Genomic DNA, 22,371 nt, shown 5'->3' on the forward strand with positions numbered 1-22,371 from the left:
TAAAGTCCTTATCCTGTTTGAATTTTTGATATGTGGTGTACTCCAGTCAGTCTGCATCGATGTAATTAGCAGGCTGCAGGTTTTATTGGAATAGTCCTCAAACAATGCACAATAAAATAAGCACACTAACTTGACTGTATCTGGACTCAGCAGGCACCAAAGGCCCCAGTCTGCTTTAAACAAAGTGCTCGTAAAAGTGCCAAACCACGTCTGCAGAGGTCATGCCAGTATATGCACACCTAAGTATGTAAATGCATGTCAGGTACATACAGTAGGAGCTGTGGGTGCAAGTACATAAATATATATGTAATGGTATTGTGAGTATTGGTGTTAATTGTTCGAGCTCTTAAATCATTTTACAATTACCACCCCACCCTTAACTCTGTAAATGTGTCTGTGCATGTCTGAAACTGAGAGGGAGAGACAGAAGGACAGAGACTTGGAACATGTGTGGGTAGGCAGCAGTGGCTTTGCTTGAGTGTGTGTGTGTGGTGTGTGTGTGTGTGTGTGTGTGAGATTTTATGTAACACTTGGTTGTCTATTCAGTGGCAAGAATTATCTGTCCTCTGCCAGGATGCCTCCTCCACACTCTCAGTTCCTTGCAGATCATATCTTCCTCTTCAAATTGCAATAAGATAAATATTCTTCACTCTCTCCATCTATACACTCTAAAGCTTGTCATATGCCATCTTGCATATGTTTCTGGGTATAAATACAACAGTGAATTTGCAGTCCCTGTGTGCTTTGTTTTTGTGTGCCTGGACTATTAGCTAAATCTAACCTTGCATCAAGACAAATGAGAGATGATGAATCTATTTGCTGTTGATTGCCTAATAGGATCTATGTCTTTATGTCTGCAGTTTTCTGTGTAACTCACCATATACACTTTCTTACACATTGGAGCATGGGGCACTTTCTGATTGTGAAAAATCTATTGTGGTCTGAACAGACCTCATCGATCATGTCTTCTTCCTTTCACGTGTTCAAATGATCAACTACATTATCCAATATAGAAAATAAATTCAATCAATTAACTGACTAATAAAAAGTTTAAATTATAAAAAGTCCAAAAAAGAAAATCCCATCAAAACATCTGAGAGCCAAAATAAAAGTCCAGTAAAGATTTGAAAACTCAAATATATATAATCTACAATGACTTTTAAAAAGCAAAAAAATTAAAGTAATCTTGTTTGGGAAGCAGAAACCAGCAAATGGTTTCAACTTTTACTTGAAAGATGGCTTTTTTAAATTCATCAAAAAGTAATGTTAATTGTTAATCAACGAGTTCTTTCAGCACTAAATAAAAGCAAATGTGTTATTCAAATCACTTTAGTTTCTGTGGAAGGTTTGAGGTAGAATCCCTCTTCAGGGACCTTAGCCTTCAACAGCTTTATTCCAAACCTCTTAACCTACCCCCAGCTCCCTTCTGCTCTGCACATTTACATTTACATCTCTTCAACCACATCATCACTGAACAGCGCTTCTCCACTTCACAGATGTGCTCGGGTTGTCCTTGGAGATTTCCCTGTGCAAACGAAGCTCTCTTCCCCCTCCGTCTCTTACTGATTCCACCCCCTCTGCCTCTCCCACTATCCATCTCAGCTGCTCTCTCCCCCTACGATTTCACACCAATGAGCATGCCGCGTGTAGCTCCCACTCGCTGGCATCAGAAACACTAGACATCTTCACTCCTGAGCTTTACAGATTCATACAAATACACACCAGCACTGGCTAGACAGAGGCTGCATTCTGCCAAACACACGCCGGGGATAGGCAGTCATAAAAAAGAAGGGGACAAAGAGTCCAGCAGCTCTCGCACACACCGGACTCAAGGTAAAGGATCCATATTCATTTATTGGATGACAGAGTGTTATGTAATTCTGCCGTGGACACAAAGCTCCAGGCATTATGTAGGTCTTTGTCATTATTAATGGTTGACAGGACTGATTATTATCTGCAGCTTTTGAATGGAGGCTTACTGGTAAATTAGGGAAAGCATTGTTGATGAAGCGATTTGACGTCTGTGTGGCTAATATTGCAAACAGTAATGGAACTGTTGCAAGGGAGAAATACAAGCTTCATACAAGAGTGTTATCCTATTACCTATTATCCAGCTAATTTCTGGGTGTTTGTGTACACTTTGTGCAGCTGCATGTTGATTGCCTATTCATGCATGCTTTTAATACCATTTCCTATGAGCACTACTAAAAATCAGTTCACACCCTTCCACCTTCCCTTTCTTGTTGCTGATAGCTCTTAGGGCTTTCAGTCCAGTAAATGTCACTCATCACAGCTATCAAAGATGGAGTAGGGCTTTGAAGCCCACACAAGTGCCACCACATGTTGAGGTGTATCCAAACCCTTCCGTAATACTCAGATGTTTCAGTTTTGACCCCTCCTACTCCTGTTTGCCTGATCCTTGTCTGTCATTGACCATGACACTTAAAGAGTCCACTCACCCAAAAGGCAAGTTTGGAATGGATGTATGGGTCACCAAACCACTGGACTCAGACCCAGAATGCTGCTGTTTGTTTCCATTTAAAACCAACAGTCAGCACTCTTTCTTTTAACCATGACCATTCCATAAGCTAAACCTAACCAAGTTGTTTTTCCCAAACCCATAACATAGCATTGTCATATCATAAAAAAGTTAGTTATTTTTCAACACTAACATCTGTTGAATATTAACAGTTTGTATATGTGGCATATCTCCTGCCACCAAATGGGTGATAATTCAAGAAACCTGCCCATGGGTTATCAGAGGGTGGGGACAAACAACCCACATGGTCATTTAAGTTGGCATTGTTGTTTGATGTCCTTAAACATCAGAATAAAATGTTAATCATGCACAAGTTAACAGGAGTATATATTGTAAGGAAAACAAATACAATATGCTGGCATGAACATTTCTGTAGGGGCATCCTATACCTAGTGGTCTAAGATGTGTACCATGTAATCACAATGTCCTTGGTTCAATTCCAACTGTTGCATGTAATCACCTATGCTCTTTCCCCATGTTTCCAGTCTGTCTCTACTATTAACTGTCAGGCCAAATGACAAAACAGTAACTGAAAATAATCCTGGCAGAATTACATTTCCACAAAATGTATTTGCCTGTGCATAGTGGCTGTATATGAGTGTAATTCTTAAAGATATTGCCTACACATAAGTACAAGGAAGGTAATGGAATTTTGGTATCCAGCAGAACATGCTATCACTTCTGTTTTCATTGGGGTCTTTGTTTGGATAATCCACAGACCAGGCTGTCACCAGTTTTCACTGGATGTACTTGTACCAGAGTAACCAGAACTAACTAAGTGATAAAATTAGTTTTAAACTTTGACAAGCAAGGCACTACCGTGACAGCAGACCTAGAATGAATAATATGGATATAATAATAATAATAATAATAATAATAATAATAATGGATAATTCATTCTAGGTCTGCTGTCATGGTATACAGCAGCATTGTCACCACATGTGGTAATTCAAGCAAGTGAGCCATGCACTACTGTAGCCCAACAGTACAAATCAGTGTGTGCTTTCTACATACATATGAGCACAACACAGTTGCAAATCCCACTCAAGAGAGTTTTTTTAGTAGACAGAGCGACGGGCCTGGGAGTGGAGCCGCTTTCTGCAATGCAAAATAAATCCCTGGAACAAACTGATTACATAAATGGCTAAAGGCGGGATGAGCGATAAGAGACAAGCGCTCAGTCTGTAGCACTGAGCAGTTAAAGCTGAAAGGAACAAAGTGCTTTGGCATCCTGGCCAACAGGCATAGATTATAAAAAAAAAAAAAAAACACTAGGGTACCCTACACCTGCATCACAGGGTTTGTTCTTCTTACACAAGGTGGTGAGGGTGACTGGCTGAATGTGATAATCCTCTGCAAATATCCAAAATATTTACAAACAGGACAGCCATTTTGCATTTATTCAGACAGCCACAGAAATGACAGATCACCTCCAGGCTGCCTACACATTAACATAACTCCATCACTGTTCTGTTAAATGTTCTTTGGTGAGTGTGTGTATATAGTATGAAAAAAAGTTGGCACGTTTCTATTCCAGACTGCATTGATTAGCCACACCCAGCTAAAGTTAACAATCAGCAATAATTTGACAGCACTGAATTCTTAGTGTCCTTAGCGTGACACTACAAAATACACCATACAAAAGCCCATTCAGTCCAGTCATATCTCATCAAATTTGAATATAGCCTACAGTAGATGACAAGCTCTAATTTTATCAACAAGCAAAATGTTCTCCAGAAGCTAATGCAAGTCAGTGGTGTGCCCTTATCATCCTGAACACCCTTGGCACGCATGTGCTTTTAATAGTCCAGTCTAGCCAGTGACAGGCAGATTTACTTGAGTGTAATCTGACATAGCTGTGAGTCAAATACTTGGCCAAAGATTTGGAAGTCTTGTTTGCCCTCCCTTTACGCCTAAGCTTAGCGAGAATGGTAAGGGCTCCAAGCACAGTCAGTTTTGAAGTTGTCTGAGTCGAAAGCAAAGATGCAGTACAGGTTTTTTACACAGAATATAAAGATTTCAAGAGTCATGCCATACTGGGACAGTAGCTGTGAAAAGCTGATTGGGTGTCTAAACATACTGTACTGTATGAAAGGAGATTATTGATTGTGACTGATTTTAGTTAATTAACTTAAATGAAAGTTAATGTTGCACCAATCAATGTTTTAATTGACTTTGGATTAAATGGTTTATCACCTGACTCCACTCTGTAATACCTGGTTCCAAAGAAGCTAGGACTCATTCACCGCTTCATTTATACAGTTCCCTCATCATCATCAGCAAAATCTCATTTAATCTTCATTGACTTCAGTGGCAGAAACAAGCCATATATTTATTAGACAGTTTATAAGGTAATCAATTAATAATGTGTCCCTAATAGCCCAAAAACTTTTTCCCATTGTAACTGTACTATATGCACTTAAAAACAGTCTCACTCGCTTTTCCCAAACCATCTGCATATAGTTGCAACAAGGCTTCTCACATTTGAGACAGAGGCCAGAAGACAACATTTCTGTCTTTGTACATGAGCTACCCTTGTATATGATCACGTTTTTATGTGATTTAATTTTTTGTAGTCATTATAATCTGCCTATTCTCAGATGTAGTTTCATAATTTGCAGCCATTTCTGTAATAAACCATTTAAATGTCACCTAAATCTAACATATACTAATTTAACAAGCACCTTTTATTGTTTTGTGTGTGTGAGAGAGCAGAGCTGTAGCCAGGGAAAAATTTTAACTGAGGTCCAGAATATTACATAGAGTCTGTAAACTTGGAGTTTCAGACATGTAATTTCCTGCGTTCTGGTTAAATTTTAATGCATGTGAATCACAGTGTAACCTACAAACAGCAAATTGACTTTTAGGACCAATGAAAATATTTTAAGGGAAAAAAGTTTACCTTAACTCTTTTATAAAATAAGGTATTGGTTGCATTCCTAAACATGAGCCAAATAACTTCTTTGTCAGTAACTCCACAGGGCTCTATCAGACATCATCAGAAATCATTTACCACAGACACTGCAGGTAACCTGTTGTGACAACTTTAGTACTGCTACTAACTAGCTACACCAAACCCACCGGAACACCACCCTCCCTGTGTTCCGGGACCTCCTGTATTACAAATTAAAAACTGCTAGCAGGCCTAGCTAATTTGCTAGCTTACACTAGAGCGCATTAGCTAACGCTAGCTAGCTTGATAACGTTTAGCTGGTACAAAATGATACTTGGAGGCGCTGCTGTCCCACAAGTTGTGAACAGACAGACAAACAGATATGGGAACGTGGTAAATGTTTAATGTTAATACGTACCTATGGTGACCATATTTTGATTTTCAAAAAGAGGACACTTGTTAGGAGACAGTAAAATGTTACTCACCGGTGGTAGGTTCTCGGTCTTACCCCTCCGACTGTGTGACCGGAGGTTCACGGTCGCTTGGCACTGAGAAATAAGTTCTGTTGGCGGATCGATACGACCGTAGGACTTACAGACAGCTCGCCCCGGTTTGTTGACTGTTCTTCCAAGGGTATGCTCCAGCATTAGCCGGGGTATTTATAACGATGTTAGAACACTTTCGTTCACAAAATATAATCACGTTCATTCTCTCTTACACACACATAATATGCGAAATGCCAGCCTGAGAGGAAAAACGTTACCGAGGGCCAGAACTCTGCGACCTCAGTGCTGGGTCAGAGGGTGACTGTACGCACGTATTTTTTTGATAATATTTCATATTTGTTAGATTGCAATGCTAGAGTAAGAATATGTACAAACGCGTTTACATTTTTGTCAGTGCAAGTTTTGATAACAAAGAAGTGGTAAAAGCTGAACACCTGCAGGTTGGGTAGGAACATTAATCCAGATGAACAGGAGGTGGAAAGAGGATAAAATGATCAACATTCAGGTTGCCAAACAAGATGCAATGACAAATAATGTACTGTGTCCCTGTAAGGCCTGCACAGTGCATTTCTATTCTGTAGGAGATTAAATTATAAGCTGCTGGAGCAGAGATTAACTTGATACAAATAAATAGATAGGGGAGAGCCTGTGCAGCAGGGGAGTGACATTAATCTAACAGTACATGAGTGTACCTTTCTGAGAAAAAAGTAGATGAAAATAGTATCTGAGCGTTATGTGCTGAAAACCCCCTGGACAGCTTTATCCCAGGTTGACCTATCAGTCTGTTGAAGTGAGCACTGAGCGCAGGTGTCATCACAGGAAGTCTCAGAGGAGTGTAGGACAGCAGAGTTATGGAACATGATTCATAGTAAGGGACATGATTCACTGGACAAAGGCTTTATGTCTCAGAGTTGTTTTCTAATATTATGTCCCAATGGTGGACATTATGTAAGTGGAGGTGGACATAATATTATGCATGACAAGAGTTTAATATAATTTAATAATATAATTAATGATAATCACAAATGTCATATAATAATATATATAATATCACTAAACTAGTTAATACTGAATGAAAAACAAAATCAATGCTGAAAAAATCAATGAGTAAAAATCTGTTTTGCAAACACCACTATAGCAAAAAAAAAAACATTTTAAACAGATCCAGATATTTAGAAAAAATTCTTTAATACTTGATGGACAAAGACAGAAATAAACATATATGTTCTTTTTCCCACTTAAAAGTTCTGTTTTATAAATCTCAGTTGTTGTAGTTGTTGTAGAACAGGCTGTGTGTAAAAGACACACTCAGTATCAATTATTATTATTATTAGTCAAACATAATCAGTGATTCAGTTTAAAGCAGTGTCATTGAAACAGACTTTACAAAATGCTTCACAATAGAGGATACAATGAAAACAATGGTCACAATGAAATAAATAATAAATAATGATGCTTCCCATGTAATTAAGAGTGATAAGAAAATTTACCATATTACCAATTTACCAGAAAAGTAATCAATCAAAATTAAGCTTGTAAAATGTGCCATTGACAGATATTTTATGGATTGCTGTTTAGACTATTCAAAATGTTCTCTAATATCAACATCTGTGTGGGAAATGGTTTATGCATGTGCATACACATCATTTATCCATCCGGCCCCAGGTCTTTTTCTCATGAGATTTTCTCTACATTGTATTTCCGGAAGCATTTTTTGTGCTGCCCTTGACACAACAGGATTCTGTTTACTGTAAACAGCGGTGACCTCAGCCTCCAGGAAATGCACGTGAACACAAAGTCACTTTAAGCCAATATGCTCGCCTTAAAAAGATCTGTTAATGTGTCAGAAAAAATCTGTTATTAAAAATCTACAGGCGTTTCTGAAACAACAGCACACCCTGACTTTTCGTGTCAGAATGCCGTGGACAGTCCTGTCCTGAAACCTACCTGAGCCAGGACAGAAATAAACCCAAAAATCAGCCTTGGTTCCTCCTCCTGTTGTTGCTTATGGTGTCAACACTTCAGATGGTCTGACACATTCTTCTGTGGGCAGTCGGGCTTCCGCTCTTAGGGCAGGCTACACACAAATACACACATGCAAACACACAAGTGCAAGACCACAGTTGCGCTCTTGTGACTCAAGTCCCAAATCTGACACATTGGCTGTGGAGAGGAAAGGGACATACTTGGGCTTGCCAAAACTGAACTGCTGTTCAGTTGCCCAGGATAACTTGTCATCTGAGTCACAGTGCATCTTAATTAGCCTGAAAACAGCTAAAACTGTCTCTTAGAGTGAATAAACAGAGAAGGCAAAACGATGAATGGGATGACTTTTTGAAACATTTGGCAATGATTAGACCTAATTCTGAGATACTTCCAGTTCTTTGGGATTTAAGCATCCCCGTCTGTCGCTTGTTCAGCGTTTGTCTCAGCTGTAATAATGTTTGGCATTTAACGAACAAATGCGTTCCTTTTGTTTCTGTCTGGATCTGTATCTCTTTTATGAATGCAGCACAACAGTAATTCAACCTACCACTTGTATTCTGTGGCACTGACATACTCAAAGATACTAGAAATATAATACTTGTATCTGTGTTTTCCCTGCCATGTCTACCTATGTTTGAAAATTCTGTTACTTTCTGTCACTCAAAAAATTCTGAGAATGCTTCTGCTGAACTTCTTGATTTGGGCTGAATAATTCTCACCATGTGATCGTCTTACAAAAGAAATAGTCAGCATCATGAGAGCACACAATGTCATACAGGCAACTAACAGCTCAGTAGTTCTGAAGAGATAAGACGAGCAAATGACCCTCTTTTAGTGTGTCTGGAGGTGGGGCAGAGAGGAAACATGGTTATTCACTTTCTTGCAAAGTGATAAATTATTCCTTTCAGAATCACTGCCATTAGTTTTTTTTTTTTTTTTTTAAGCAAGTGAACATTTAGTCAATGTTAGCAGTAGCACTAGTAGTTGCACTTTACTGTGTCCTGTATATGACGTATGTTGGGAGACTGATAGTCCATGATATGTAGACGTGGTTGGACTGCAGATTTAGGACAGAGACGTGATGTGCTATAAATGGATGCAACCCGAAATGTATAAAAATTCAGCTTGACAAGTTGCTATTTTTACTTGCACTCAGCAGGAACCGGAGCAAGGAAGTGACCTGTACTTAAGAGGTTCTTCTTTTAACTTGAGAGATGACCTGACACAGACACGTGGTCTCTGTCTTTTTGCTTTTAATGTCAATGCTAACGTCATTGCAGATATGTGCACCATAGCATCCAAGCATACATAATCATGCTGTGTATAGTTAAGTCCAGTATAAATCTATTGGCACCAAGCATTTGGTTTTCTACAGTGCATATTCACTTGAATCTGCTGTGTACACCACTCTATCTATTCATTATAATACAAAATCTGTTTTATAATCACTTTGCAGCATGTCAGCTAATGCTACATGTAGCTATAGAACAGGGTATCTCCTGTCAGCATCCAGAAATGAGGACATGGAGGGAAATCTGAAAACCTGCATTGCACCAAGTTAGGTAACATCAAAGAAGATGTTCATACACACATGCACAGACACAGACACAACTTCCATGATCTAGATTTTTACTTCTTAATCCACCAGCCCTCCTGGGCATCTTAAGATACTGGAGGTCTAGCGGATGTTTCCTGTACTTTTAGATTCATGAGGCATACTTGTGTGTATCTGAGACATTAGAGTGCTGTTGCTGTTTTTAGCCTCTTTCCTCCAGGAGCTGGCCTTGCTGCATGGCTGAATAGAACATGCACTGCTTCCTCCTGACTACATGGATTTGTCAGGGATTTTTATAAATAGCTCAGTGGAAGCACGTGTTTGCACCATACGCTGCAGACGAAGAATGCAGCTCACAACAGCCAGGGAGATACAGATTTGTCAAAACAGAGGAGGAGAGATGGAGAGAGAAGACATAACAGGAGGAGGGAGAGGTGTCTTATCATGTTATTGACAGTTTGGCACACACCAAATAGACGATCAATATGTCCATGTCTTTCCTCATCAACTTCACATGATGACCTTTGCCTGCTGAAAAAGGCACATGGTGACACACTTATTAAAGGCTGGTTTCCAGTACCAGTATTTGTGGAGTAAAATTACTGTCCAGTGTTCCAGTATTTAATACTATAATTTTAATGCAGTTGCAGTCTGACAAGGATATGATGATGCATGTGTGAAATAACCTCTAATAATCTGATGTTATTATCATTGTGTCTAGTTTTGCAGTCCATGAATGTGGTTGCATGCAGTTCATAGTGTAACTCAGTGGTGGAGTTTGACTGAGATAAAGCCATCAACAAGGGCAAGCCAAGCCAAGTTTGTTTCTGTAGCACTTTTCAACAGCGAGACTATTGAGTGCTTTAACATAAGGCATTAAAGGCAAGGTACAATTATACAAATGTCAAATGTTAATGCTCTGTTACTTTTCATTTTATAAACTTAAGAACAAGTCAGTACTCTGTAACATCCAAACTTTACATTTTTACTCTTCTCAGGTGTAGGGCTTCAGAAATAGCACTGTGGTTTGGTATTAGTGGTACTGGCATTACATGCTGTCATAGAGTGAGAAAGTCAGCCTAACAATGATCTTTTATAGCCTTCCACAAGTTTATGGAGAAATCTGACGCAAAACTTAACCCTCACTATTGAACTTCTGTGAATTCATAGTCTATACATAGTCTCCTAAAATATCTCTGCCCATTATTTTTGCAATCCTCTCTGAAAATAACTTTCTCATTAACAAGTGAAGTGCACCTTGAGATTATGACTCACATAGATGATACGCAAACTGCTCTTCCAGTCCACTGCATCTGTTTTATACATAACATCTGATACATAATAAGAATGTTTCTGGGGCAGGTTGAGTCACATCTACAGTGCATCTGAATCAACCTGCAAAGACTTCATTGTTTTGCTTTCTGAGATTTATTCTTGATGTGTTGGAAAAGCTACTGAATGAGCACGTAGACCATTAATGCTCCACCAAAACCCAAACAAATGTTCTTTGCTGTAGAGTGTGGAAGGTTTCATTGATGTGTTTTTTTAAACTCATGTTCTCCCCTGTAAAAGCTCATTTATTTACCCCTCTGATATTCACACAATTGATAGCAAAGCAGTCGTCAACCAATTTTTATTTAAAGGCAAGATCAGAAACCTGATTTATTAGTCCAACCCAAACACAAATGCATATATTGTCTCTCTCTCACACACACACATACACATAATACCTCAGAACAACCTGTCATAGGTAAATGGAGGACACAAAGTGAAATTTTAAAGAGCCTTTGCATTCATGTGGTGCATGAAGCACATTAATTCCAGCAAATGGCTTTCGGTTGACTAATGAACACAATGTTCCCAATTCAAGAACCAAGCATCAAAACAATCCACTGCTCCAAGTCTGCTTCTGCACTGATATCATCCCAGAGAAGTAAATAATAAACAGGAATATTTACTATACTTGGTATACTGAGAAGTAGTGGCTTATTAAGATGAATGTGCAGACACTATGAACGGAAAGATGACACATAGACAGACACACGTTGTTTTAGTCATTCTAAAACCCCTCATCATCTGTTAGATTACTTTCATATAACAGAAAGCCAATTAAGTATTATGTAAACACAGCACTATTGACATCAGATTTTAGGGTTTTCTCATTAAAATAGAAACACCTAAGGACATTTGAGGTACTCAGTTTAAGATTTGGTGAATAAATGGACTCAATACTTTTTTATTTCAGGAAAAAATGCTTATTTTCTTACTAAATGAGAGTTAGATGAAAAGAGTGGCACCACTCTTACATTTGAATGATTAATATTAAATATATACTCCTTCATTGTCATGACCCATTTTAAAATGTGAAGTTGGGAAGAATTAATGTGAATATGTTAAGATCTTTCTTTGTCAATCTAATGGTTTCTGGTTGTATATCCAGTGAAAAAGACCTACTTTTACAGAAATGTCTGGCCTTGTCTGGCATCTTTACGACTATGCCCCATCTGGAGTGACACTTGTCCCGGAGGCAGAACACTGATGAACGGTACATGACAGCAGCAGTGTACCAATATGATGGGACAGACTGTGATGAAAGATCGGGATATGGTTTATTTCAGAGAGTTCAAATCTCTACTTGCAAGAGGAGGGTTTCATAATTAAGCACAATCTAAAAGTCTTGATATACACATGAAATTATCTATTTTCCAATACCAACAAACACAACTAGTATATACATATACAATATAAGTGTTTAGTCCATGAGCAGAGTATTCACTTCATCTGTAAGAATGAAATGCACTTTGTCCATTATCAGCGAGAACGCAGAGATGTGCATCATATTATGAGTCAATACAAGCTGGATGTCAGTGAAATTATAAGAGACAGTGCTGCCTCGATTTTTCAGCCTCCGTAGAACTCAGTTGCAGTCATGTAACATTGCGTAGGAGGTTTTCTCAAACTCTGCAAACTACACTCAAAACAAGAAATCTTATCAAGATGTGAAGTTGGTTTCAGGGATGTTTGAGGCTTCCTTCTGCATGAGGTAGAAACATACTGAATCAGCTTTTTGCATATGGAGTTGCACCTGTTGTCTACATCCAGACCAGGCCTGTCCAGTCAGTTGGCCTTATCTCTCTGCTGCTTTTTTTTCTTTACAATCAGTTTATTCAGGAGGTCTTCCTACAACATTTAAGAACTTATACATAGTCTAAACATGAGAAGGCCAGACCAACTACATGAAGTCAAAACATATGATTAGCCACCGTAGCAACAGCTAAAATATGACAGCAGTGTTCTTGATGGTACTGAGCTTACACTTAAAATGCATTTTTATGTTGTGCATTATTTGTCTATGATTGCATTCACTGAAAGCATTTAACAAACACAAGCACTTTGCATTATTATCACTTAAACCTTTAGTTCAAGGGAAACTGACTAAGCATAGTTGGTATTTTCACAGCCAATAGTTCACAATCATGCAGCTCCACACATTCAAAATAGCTGTGTCTTGCTGATGCTCCAGCTCTGTTTAAGGCTTGTACTTTCCACATCTATATTTTTGGAACTGGTTCTTTGTTTTTAAACCTGCAACCTACTGAGCACAACCTTTTTTTCACTAGAATGGAAAATAAAGACTATTTTTGTTCTGTATGGAAAGTGACAAACATCCACGCACCTACACATGAATCATCTCTTGCACACACTGCATACATGGACTGTATCTTTTCTTTGTCATATGCAGAGAATTGTAGTCAGACATAAAAAAATTATTGAGAATGGTGTGTTTTCTCAGCAGGATCTGCACCATGAAGACCAGACTAGGCTGCCTGTCCAACAAATCTGACTCCTACAGTGATTTTTCTGAGTTCCTTCCTCCTGCCCACGAGACTACAGCCAGGTGTCTGAAGTGAGTCTGCCAAAATGTTCTGTGTCTACTTCTGTGGGACTGCAGATTTTGAGCAAATTTAAACCCAGGCTTCTGTTGTGTGAAATAACACTCACTAAAAAGCCGACTTCTTTAAGATATTTTCAGTACTTTAGTGAAATTTTCAGTAATGATTAATTAAACTCCTGTCAGCCAGCAAGCCAGCCACAGAGATGAGTAATTCAACCTTGTGTTGTACATTGTACCAGTCATTTGCATGATACAATTTACTATATTGTTTTTTCCTCAAAAAAGCCTTGATAGATATTGTTGCCATTGTAAATATATGTCTGCAGAGAAACATTTTTTCAGTGTGATTAAATTGGTTTAAACTTTAGCTGCCTAATGCTCTGCCATAATCAATGTGATATTAAACACAGTCATTTGTGCAAATGAGGTCAGACATTAAGTGTATTTATGTCTTAATTTGCAAATGTTTCCTAGTCATACTATACATAACATCAATGGTAAATTAAGGCCTCACGAGGCTGAAAATAGTTATCAGTGCATTTTGATGCAAAGTAACCCAGCTCATGCTCTAACACATAATTATATCATAAACTTTATTGGAGAAACCTGTGGCAAAGGTTTGACATTTTTAAGATGCATGATTATTGGACTTTTATGATCACAGCAGTGTGTTTCACCAATACTCTGATGTTCCATATGCTGTCAACCAAAGGGCAGGGGTACAATAATGTTAATGTATTCCTTTAATCTCGAAGATGGTGTGTTATCCCATGTAGAACATTACAATGTGAACATAGGTGTAAATGTAACCAGCTATTACAATTACTTCACAGCCTTGAGCAGAAGAACTGCTGCGAGCAGGAGCTAAATCATCCTCAGCTGCCCTTCAATAATACATACAGTACCGTGTTGTGTTAAAAATGCATGAAATCACAGTGGTTGGTTTGCATCCTTTGGCTTTTTCTCTCCTTCAGACTATCAACGGATGAGGTTGTTCGATGGTCTGAATCATTTGATCACCTTCTCTCTCACAAATGTAAGTGGACAATTTTTATTTTTCGGGGGGAACAGTCCCTACTGCACAAGTCACATACAGCCAACATCAAGAAAATCAAAGCTACCTTAATGTAGCTGTAAAATAGCCCCTTTCCTGTTTCTTTAATAGTTTCTATTTTTCACTCAGCACAAGCTAAGTCCATTTACTCCCTCCAAGCCCATCTTACAAAAGGGTCCTCATTGTTATAAGGGCTCCTTACTGCATAATGAGTCACATACTTGCCTGTGACCTTCCCAATGGACCAAACACACACTGGCACAGACTCACCTACATACATCTATCTGCACAAACAGGTCATTTATTTTCTAACCGCTAACAAGATATGTGACGAAGCATCACTGACATAGAAACTCAAAGAGCTGACAGATGAAAGAAAAGCAGAGCATGTCCACTTCGGGAGATTTCTTAATTGGAATCAGCACACATCCCTGATGTTTGACTGGAGTCAACATTCGCCTACTATGAAAACTCCTCATTGTCTTTCAAGATGCTTGTGTTTTACTGGGCCTCAGAAGTCACGTTACAAAAATTGACTTAGAACCAAAGACAGATACAGTATAAGATACTTATGCAGAGTAATGTGATGTTTAGAGCTTTAATTACTGGACTGCTTGTAGTTGTGATTTGGGCTGACTTGCGATTAGACCACACTTATATAAAGCTGTTGTAGTCTGGCCCAGTTGCTGTTTGCAGATAAAACTACAATGATTATGGTTTAAAGGTGCCCTATAGAGTTTTTGATCACTGGTCAAATGTTGTGATGAGCAGGTCACTTGTGCACATGTATGTGCATCAAACACATAGGTGACACTATACACCTTCCTGCTGAATGTAAAGACTAACTTGCATAATTATTTTGTCAGACAACACCCAATGTTTCATCCTCAAATGTCTGCTTTATCTAACCAACTGTCCAAAACCAAAATATATTCAATTTACAGTTATATAAAACAGAGAAAAGCAGCAAATGTTCACACTAGAAAAGCTGGAGCTAGATGATATTTGGAGTGTTTGTTTGATAAATACCTGAAATTATTAATTGATTATCAAAACAGTTGTAAATCCACCAGAAAACTCCACAGGGTTCCTTTCTGGTTTTAATCATTTGTCTTCTAATTCAGCTGCTGGCAGGAGAAATAAATAGGAGAAATAATGACAAACAACCACTTCTAACTCTCGGTGCAGATTTTACAGTGCTTGTTGTCTAATTGTCTCTGTCCACAACCATTCATTTTTATACTTTTTATCTTCATTTTGTGCTAATTTAAAGCAGACTGCTTTAGAGGGATGACTCTGTGATCTCTGTTTTGATTCAGTCCTGTGCAAGAAATGTTCATGTGGGATTTGAGAGGTTAGAGACACAGCACTAATCAGTCTTTAAACATTCAGTGTGTTGTTCTCACTGCCAAAACTAAAGACTCTGTGAGGGTTGTAATAATTATCAGATCTGTATCCAAATTAAGCAGACAAGACAAAAAAATCTCACGAGTATCTGTTTTGTCATTAGTAGGAGTTACGTTTCAAAGCTTTAGGCTGGGCTTGCAAAGCCCGGGTCCACTTTTCACACAGGTCTGTCATCCAAGTGATTAATCATATCATATCAAACACAGTGCTAACAAAGGGTTTTGAGACAACCTGTAAACACTCTTGCACTCATATGAATTTTATCTGTTTTGTTCAGGCCAAGATTATGACATAACACATTGGTGTGACACATAAGAAAGAAAACTAATGTCACCCACGGAAAACAAGGGTTGTTACAGAGCCGAGAATAGAGCCTTCCTCAGGCGGAGAGAGCGTGATACACCTGCGTATCCTGTTTCAATTGACCAAGCATTAGAGAGGTGAACTACAACATGTACATGAACAAACACACATACATTACATAAGTAAAGCAGCAGAACACAGTACTGGATGTTCCCTTGATAGGATATTAAATTCACATTGGCCCTAATTTGATTTTAAAAGAAGGGACAGTCACATTGAGACCTGACTGCTTTCTAGTGTCATTCTTCAGACTGTAAAGCTGATTGTGTGTTTTCCGGGGGCCTGATATGTGCACACTGTCAACTCTGACATGTCTTGTTAGTACAAGAACATTATGTGAGGCCGACAAGCAGCAGTGCTGTGTTTTATATTAGCATATTGTATCAGAGTAACAGTTTGTATTTTGGCAGAGGTTGCTATCCAGAATGACATGCAACAAATCAAAACATTAGTGTTTCGAGAACTTAGCATCTGCTGCCTCTTGTTTTAAGCCTAATATTTTTCAGGTGTATCATGGCTGGTCCCAGTGTGCCACAAAATAACTCCTGAGTCTCCGGTGATGTTTTAGCCCCAGCTGCCCTGCATTGTCCTTATTACTCCCAGCTGCTCCTAATTGCTCTGATGTATTTAAGCTTGCATCTGTGGACAGTCTCCTGTCAGTTCATTAAGTTTGCTTGCAGCACTGACTTTGAGTTTCTCAGCTAGAGTCCCTGCTCACTTCACCTCCAGCTTGTCTGCTTTATTTATTCCCCTTTTCTGCCTCCCTTAGCCAGCCCCATCTGTCACTCACCGCTTCTAGACTTCCTCAGTCTAATGTCTTTTTTTTATCAACTACAGACATTTAGCTCCCCTCCTTTACAAATGAACTATAATTCTCAGTCTTTCTTTTGTCTCTACTCTGGTCAATCCTGTCAAACACTCCAACTGGTTTTGAGAGTGACAAATGAAATACCCCATGGATCTTTTGCCCACTCACTCTATGAGGCAGTGTTTTAACAAATTGGTTCCTATTTTGTTTGTAGTCTGTGGGATGAACAGGTAGTTGTTTTGTACTATTCCAGTCTCCAGTTGGAGGCAGAATGCACCAACAGAGGCAGTGAAGGAGACTGATGTTAATAATGCACAATTGTTTACAATAACATAGGCTTTACAAACTTTTCATGAAGGAAATGCTCTCAACATTCTTGAACCATTGCCTGTATAATTCATACACACACGTTTTGGTGAGAATTAATGAATGTAAACAAAATTTGTTTACAAATGAACAACTTGGAAATACTAAAGAACTAAGACCTACAGTGAGAAATAGAGCATCAATTGACAGAAGTTAGGCATCTTTACAAATTATATATTTCACAATAAACTGACTTTTTTTCCCAAGAATAACTACAGAGGCTAAAAGAGTTAATTGTTTTGGAGGGATTGTGTTATAAAGACAAAGGCAGACAGACCAATATGTTATTTGTGGTCAAGAATTTGGTGCAGACATTATGCATTTTGGCTGCCAGTCCTTTTCTCACCAACTACCAAGCCTATTTCCTAGAAATTACAAGTGTTTGTTTGATTTTTTTTTTTATTTGTTTTTCACCAGGAAATGTTTGGGATGGCTGACGGGCATACAGAGCACATGATGGTCACACCAGAGACCAGGATTTGTGGTTAGGTTTGGGCAACAAGGGCACCTTGAGTAAATTTAGGGAAGGTTTGTGGTTCTGGTTAAATATAAATAAATACAAAGGGCCTAAGCCACTAAACTAATTTCTGTATTAAACCAGACCAAGATCTTCCCACAACCAAGAGCTGCAAGTGCCCAAACATAACCACATAACCAAGTTCAATAATGCTTTTTGGATGGATATTGTTCTGCAAGATCCTATATTTTAGTGAGAGGAAAATGTTGTCAGTGAATTTCTTCCTGATTATTTTTAGTGTCAACATTATCACAACTTGCAAAGTATGTAAATTAATAACATTTCCTCATTTTGTTACATTTCCTTCAAAACGTATTTGTCTGTCTCCTCTATCCAAGCTCTGATGCAAGAGGAAACATTTTAAGAGCTTGAGTGTGCATGTTGTGCATCCTGCATGTTGTTGTGTGTACGCTCATGAGAATGAGGAGTGTATGTTTCTGTATGAGTAATGATGTTGCATATGCACAGATGGACCATCCCCTCTGCCCAGCTTTATTAGGTAAACAGCAGAAATGAGAGCAGTGGAATAACATGTCAACGTGACACAGTCATGTAGAAAAACATGCCCTTCCTCTCTGTTATCATCAGTGGGGAGTAGATTAATTGATCACTTATCTTGACTGATGAAGATAGAAAAAAGAACTCTTTGTGGGAGTATTTTGTTCCGATTTGTTTGTGTTCTAATCCTTCCCGCTTCTGGGAATGTGTGTGTGTACACACTGGAAAAATATCAACATAGGATGAAGGGTATTATCACTTATCACATGATTAAGCTATTCTGTGCTGAAAAAATAGCACATCCATAGAAGAGGGAGTTCTCAGCTGCTGCCTAGAAATAGGTGCTATGTTCAAATATCAATCATGTGTTTGAAGTGTTTTTGTTGTGTTTGTTACCTCCTCCCTTACCGTCTGATTCATTTGTTCTTTCCAGATGGACTGGCTGCCTTCCGGACGTTTCTCAAGACAGAGTTCAGTGATGAAAATATCGAGTTTTGGATGGCCTGCGAGGAGTACAAAAAAATCAAGAGCTCAACCAAGCTTGTGTCAAAGGCAAACAAGATCTTTAAGGAGTTCATTGATGTTCAGGCACCAAGAGAGGTGTGTGTGCATGCGTGTGTGTGGGAATGACATTATGTCTACCAAAAATATATTTGATTTATGGAACTTAAGTTTATTAGGTTTAGGTATTTTTTTCCATATTAAATTACAAATTTTATGTTCATGAAATTCACTCTCTCTCTCTCAGTTACTTTACCACCGATCAAGAATTGTGACATTTGACCACCACTCATTTGTTATGCCCAATCATAGCACATAGCCCTGATAAACCCTCCTCTATTTATTAGCCTCATTTCCTGTTGCAGTTCACTGACCGGCTCTCAGCAACAAGAACTTTACTAAACTGCAAAAGAGAAGTTAAAAATAAATGAATGCTGTCCCAAGTGAACCAAACCAGCAATCTCTGGTTAAGGTTTAAACAGACAAAACCACTTTCCTCACGGTTAATGGAGCGATCATGGCCGTTCCTTTTTCTTTTTTCTTTTTTTTTTTTTTAACTAACTCATAGAGCTGGTTCTGAGGTACTTGTTCCAAGGGGCCTGATAATTTAGCTCTGATGAATAATAGAAACACAGGCATTGGTTACGCTCACACTCACACTGTTGCTATGTACCACTATCATGATATATATTAATGTGAGTGGACCGTGTTATTTGCGCTCCTTCTCTTGGCAGGTAAACATTGACTATCGCACCAGGGAAAAGACCAAGCAGAGCCTGGAGGATCCATCCCCCACCAGCCTCAACGAAGTCCAAGCTAAAGTCTACAGCCTCATGGAGAAAGACTCATACCCACGATTCCTCAGGTCCAAGATGTACCAGGATATGGTCAACAGGGCGCAAGCACAAGGCCAGCGGAGGTCTGTTTGACCGAATCTGATGAAGACCGCGGTGGACGTAAAACTGGACCTAAACTGTAAATCATTCATTAACCCTTTGACATCATCTCTGAATACTGTGAATCTGCAAAGATGGGGTGACACGCTCGACTGTTTCCCTTGTCTACACCAGCTCCATGCATGCAATCCCTCTAGATAAGATGTGTCTCGGTGGACTGCACTGTACAGAAGGAGATTGGTTAAGAATAAGCTAATTGTTGTTACCTCTACTTAGTGCTGGGTGATAAGTCTGAAAATATTACCAAGATAAAAATGACCATATCCATATCATGTGATAACGATATTTATAACAATATATGCTGTTAATGCTGAGTGCTTTATTTTTCATTAGTCATATACTATACTTTTGAAACTGTATACTCACACAGTTGGTTAAATTGTGTAAGTAAAGACCAAAATACCAGAAGCAGATCTTGATCCTAAAGCTATTTTTTTTGTGTGACTGACACTGTTGTATTTCAGGTAACAATGCCAAAAATGTATTACAGGATGTAGATTGCAATATGTCACGGTAGAATTCTATGTAGTTGTGAGCTCTGGAAAAAATCTACTAATATGTGTTATGTGGTTTTTTGCTTTTTTCCCCTCGCTTTTTTGTTTTTTGGTCAAACTAAGATCAACATTTACTTTCAAGACTGATGATTTATATGGTAGAGCTCTATTATATCTTCAAAAAACACTGCCATTCTTGTTTATGGATCCTCTGGTTGTGGCTCATTTGGATAATGCCAAAAATATATTAAGCTGTTAACTTGCTTCTGTATATATTAAAATGCTCACATCTTTTGGATCAGACTATAAAATACTTGTAAATAATGTCAGTTACTGACATGCCATATTTTTTGTTGACAATTTTACCACTGCAATCATTTGATATTTTTTTTTCACCTTTCATATTGGCTATCATCCCACACTTTTGCTTTGTAATGTTACGTCTGTCTCTTCTCCACAGTGTGTAGTTTTACACTGGAAGATGTAGACTTCTTTCATATTGAAGTTTCCATCTTTTCTTTTAAGTATAATTAGCTGGTCAAAGATGTTTATTGACTTGCTTGTAGAGAACAGTTTACTTGCCCAAAAAAGTGTTGACTTATTTTACTTCATCAAGAAAGAAGTATATTGACATAATTATCGTTGTCGCTTTATTGCCCAGCACTACCTCTACTTATCTTCAGTTCTTTGTGAAATAGACACTGTCGTACGCAGGTGACTAGACCTGTTGTGGTAGTTTTGTGTTTCCACTGAACAACAAAGTGAGTGAACACTCAGTATCTGAAACTGTGCCAAACTAGATTGCACTTATATATTGATTATAGCTACATAATCATGTGTATTGTAAACTCTTGCAGGTATTCTACGTGATATTAAATGTGAACTATAAAGCAGGGTTGGGTTAATTTTTGCTTTCAATTCACTTGGTTCAGGAAATGAAAATGTGATGTCCTTTCCTGTTGAACTTGTTGTATATGGCGTATGTAGAGCATCCTATTGGATCAATAATTTCTTTACCACTGCTCAACATTGGTTTGTAAAATGGATGAGAAAATGACTCATTATTTGCTCAAATGTACAGTATATTGCGTGGTCAGTGATTCATTAAAGTTAATATTTTTCCTCCCAGTACTGTTTGTAGTGAATTGAAAGCAACAGCCCAACCCCCATAGAATCTGTTCTGAGTTGAAAAATGTGCTGTGCAAATTTATTTTCAGCATGATGCAATACTCAGAATAACTGTTTAGATATTCTTTGACTTGTACATTATATTCTGAAAATTACAGAGAATACATGTATGTCAGTGACATGACAAATGTGCTCCCTCAGCATTTGCACTCCTTTTTAAACAAGCTGATTGAAAAGATTTCCTGGGGAGGCAAATGTTTTCTTTAGTGCATGTGTACTGTATAGGCCAAACTGTTTGAAATACAACAAAACTGGCTGAAAAACATATCACCCTGTATGGTATGTTACTGTGTTCCACATGAATGTAACCTCCCCCTCTATATTTTGCGATTAAAATGAATCTGCATCTATATTTTGTGCATTGCATGACTTCATTCTCATAATGCCAACAGCGTATTAGAACTATGAAAATGCATTCATCCACTGATCAGACAGAAGGATTGACCTCGATTCCAATTCTCTTTTATGACAGCAATAGCAGCAGACATAAAAATCTCTAATAAATGAAAATCCATCCTTCAATCTGTGGTGATTCATCACTCTATTTTAAAAAATATAATTTTGGAGAGGAGATATTAGGATTTTAATGCGTCTTTTCCATTCTAATATTAAATATCTAATATTAAAATGACTGTGGGTAGAGAACAACAAAGTAAGTTAATTGCTTTGCAAATGCCAAATAACTTAAAAAACTTAACATCTTGTCAGATGTTAGGTCAGATGTTGCAGCTGCTTTACCAGTGATGAGTCACACAAAGTACATTTATGACTGTAGCTGTGCAGAGGAGACCTATTTTACGTCTCTGCTCACTTTTAGAATGACGAAAAACTAAAAACAGAACAAT

At 38.2% G+C, this 22,371-nt stretch overlaps 1 protein-coding gene across 1 annotated transcript; it reads left to right on the top strand.

The window, feature by feature from the left end:
* Positions 1 to 1,600: 1,600 nt before the first annotated feature.
* Positions 1,601 to 21,876, top strand: LOC108879605 (regulator of G-protein signaling 8). Its single transcript, XM_018670936.2, has 5 exons — positions 1,601 to 1,833; positions 13,276 to 13,386; positions 14,349 to 14,410; positions 18,821 to 18,987; positions 19,623 to 21,876. The coding sequence occupies exons 2-5, from the start codon at positions 13,286 to 13,288 to the stop codon at positions 19,815 to 19,817; spliced, it is 525 nt and encodes a 174-aa protein (XP_018526452.1). The 5' UTR covers positions 1,601 to 1,833; positions 13,276 to 13,285; the 3' UTR covers positions 19,818 to 21,876.
* Positions 21,877 to 22,371: the final 495 nt, after the last annotated feature.

Source organism: Lates calcarifer, linkage group LG17, assembly GCF_001640805.2.
Source record: "Lates calcarifer isolate ASB-BC8 linkage group LG17, TLL_Latcal_v3, whole genome shotgun sequence".
Classification (NCBI taxonomy): Eukaryota; Metazoa; Chordata; class Actinopteri; family Centropomidae; genus Lates; species Lates calcarifer.

Bases quoted from the DNA above. Each gene is read 5' to 3' on its own strand.
- LOC108879605 (XM_018670936.2), top strand. From the start codon at position 13,286: ATGAAGACCAGACTAGGCTGCCTGTCCAACAAATCTGACTCCTACAGT. The intron at 13,387-14,348 runs GTGAGTCTGCCA...TCTCTCCTTCAG, and splicing joins ACTACAGCCAGGTGTCTGAA to ACTATCAACGGATGAGGTTG. The intron at 18,988-19,622 runs GTGTGTGTGCAT...TTCTCTTGGCAG, and splicing joins ATGTTCAGGCACCAAGAGAG to GTAAACATTGACTATCGCAC.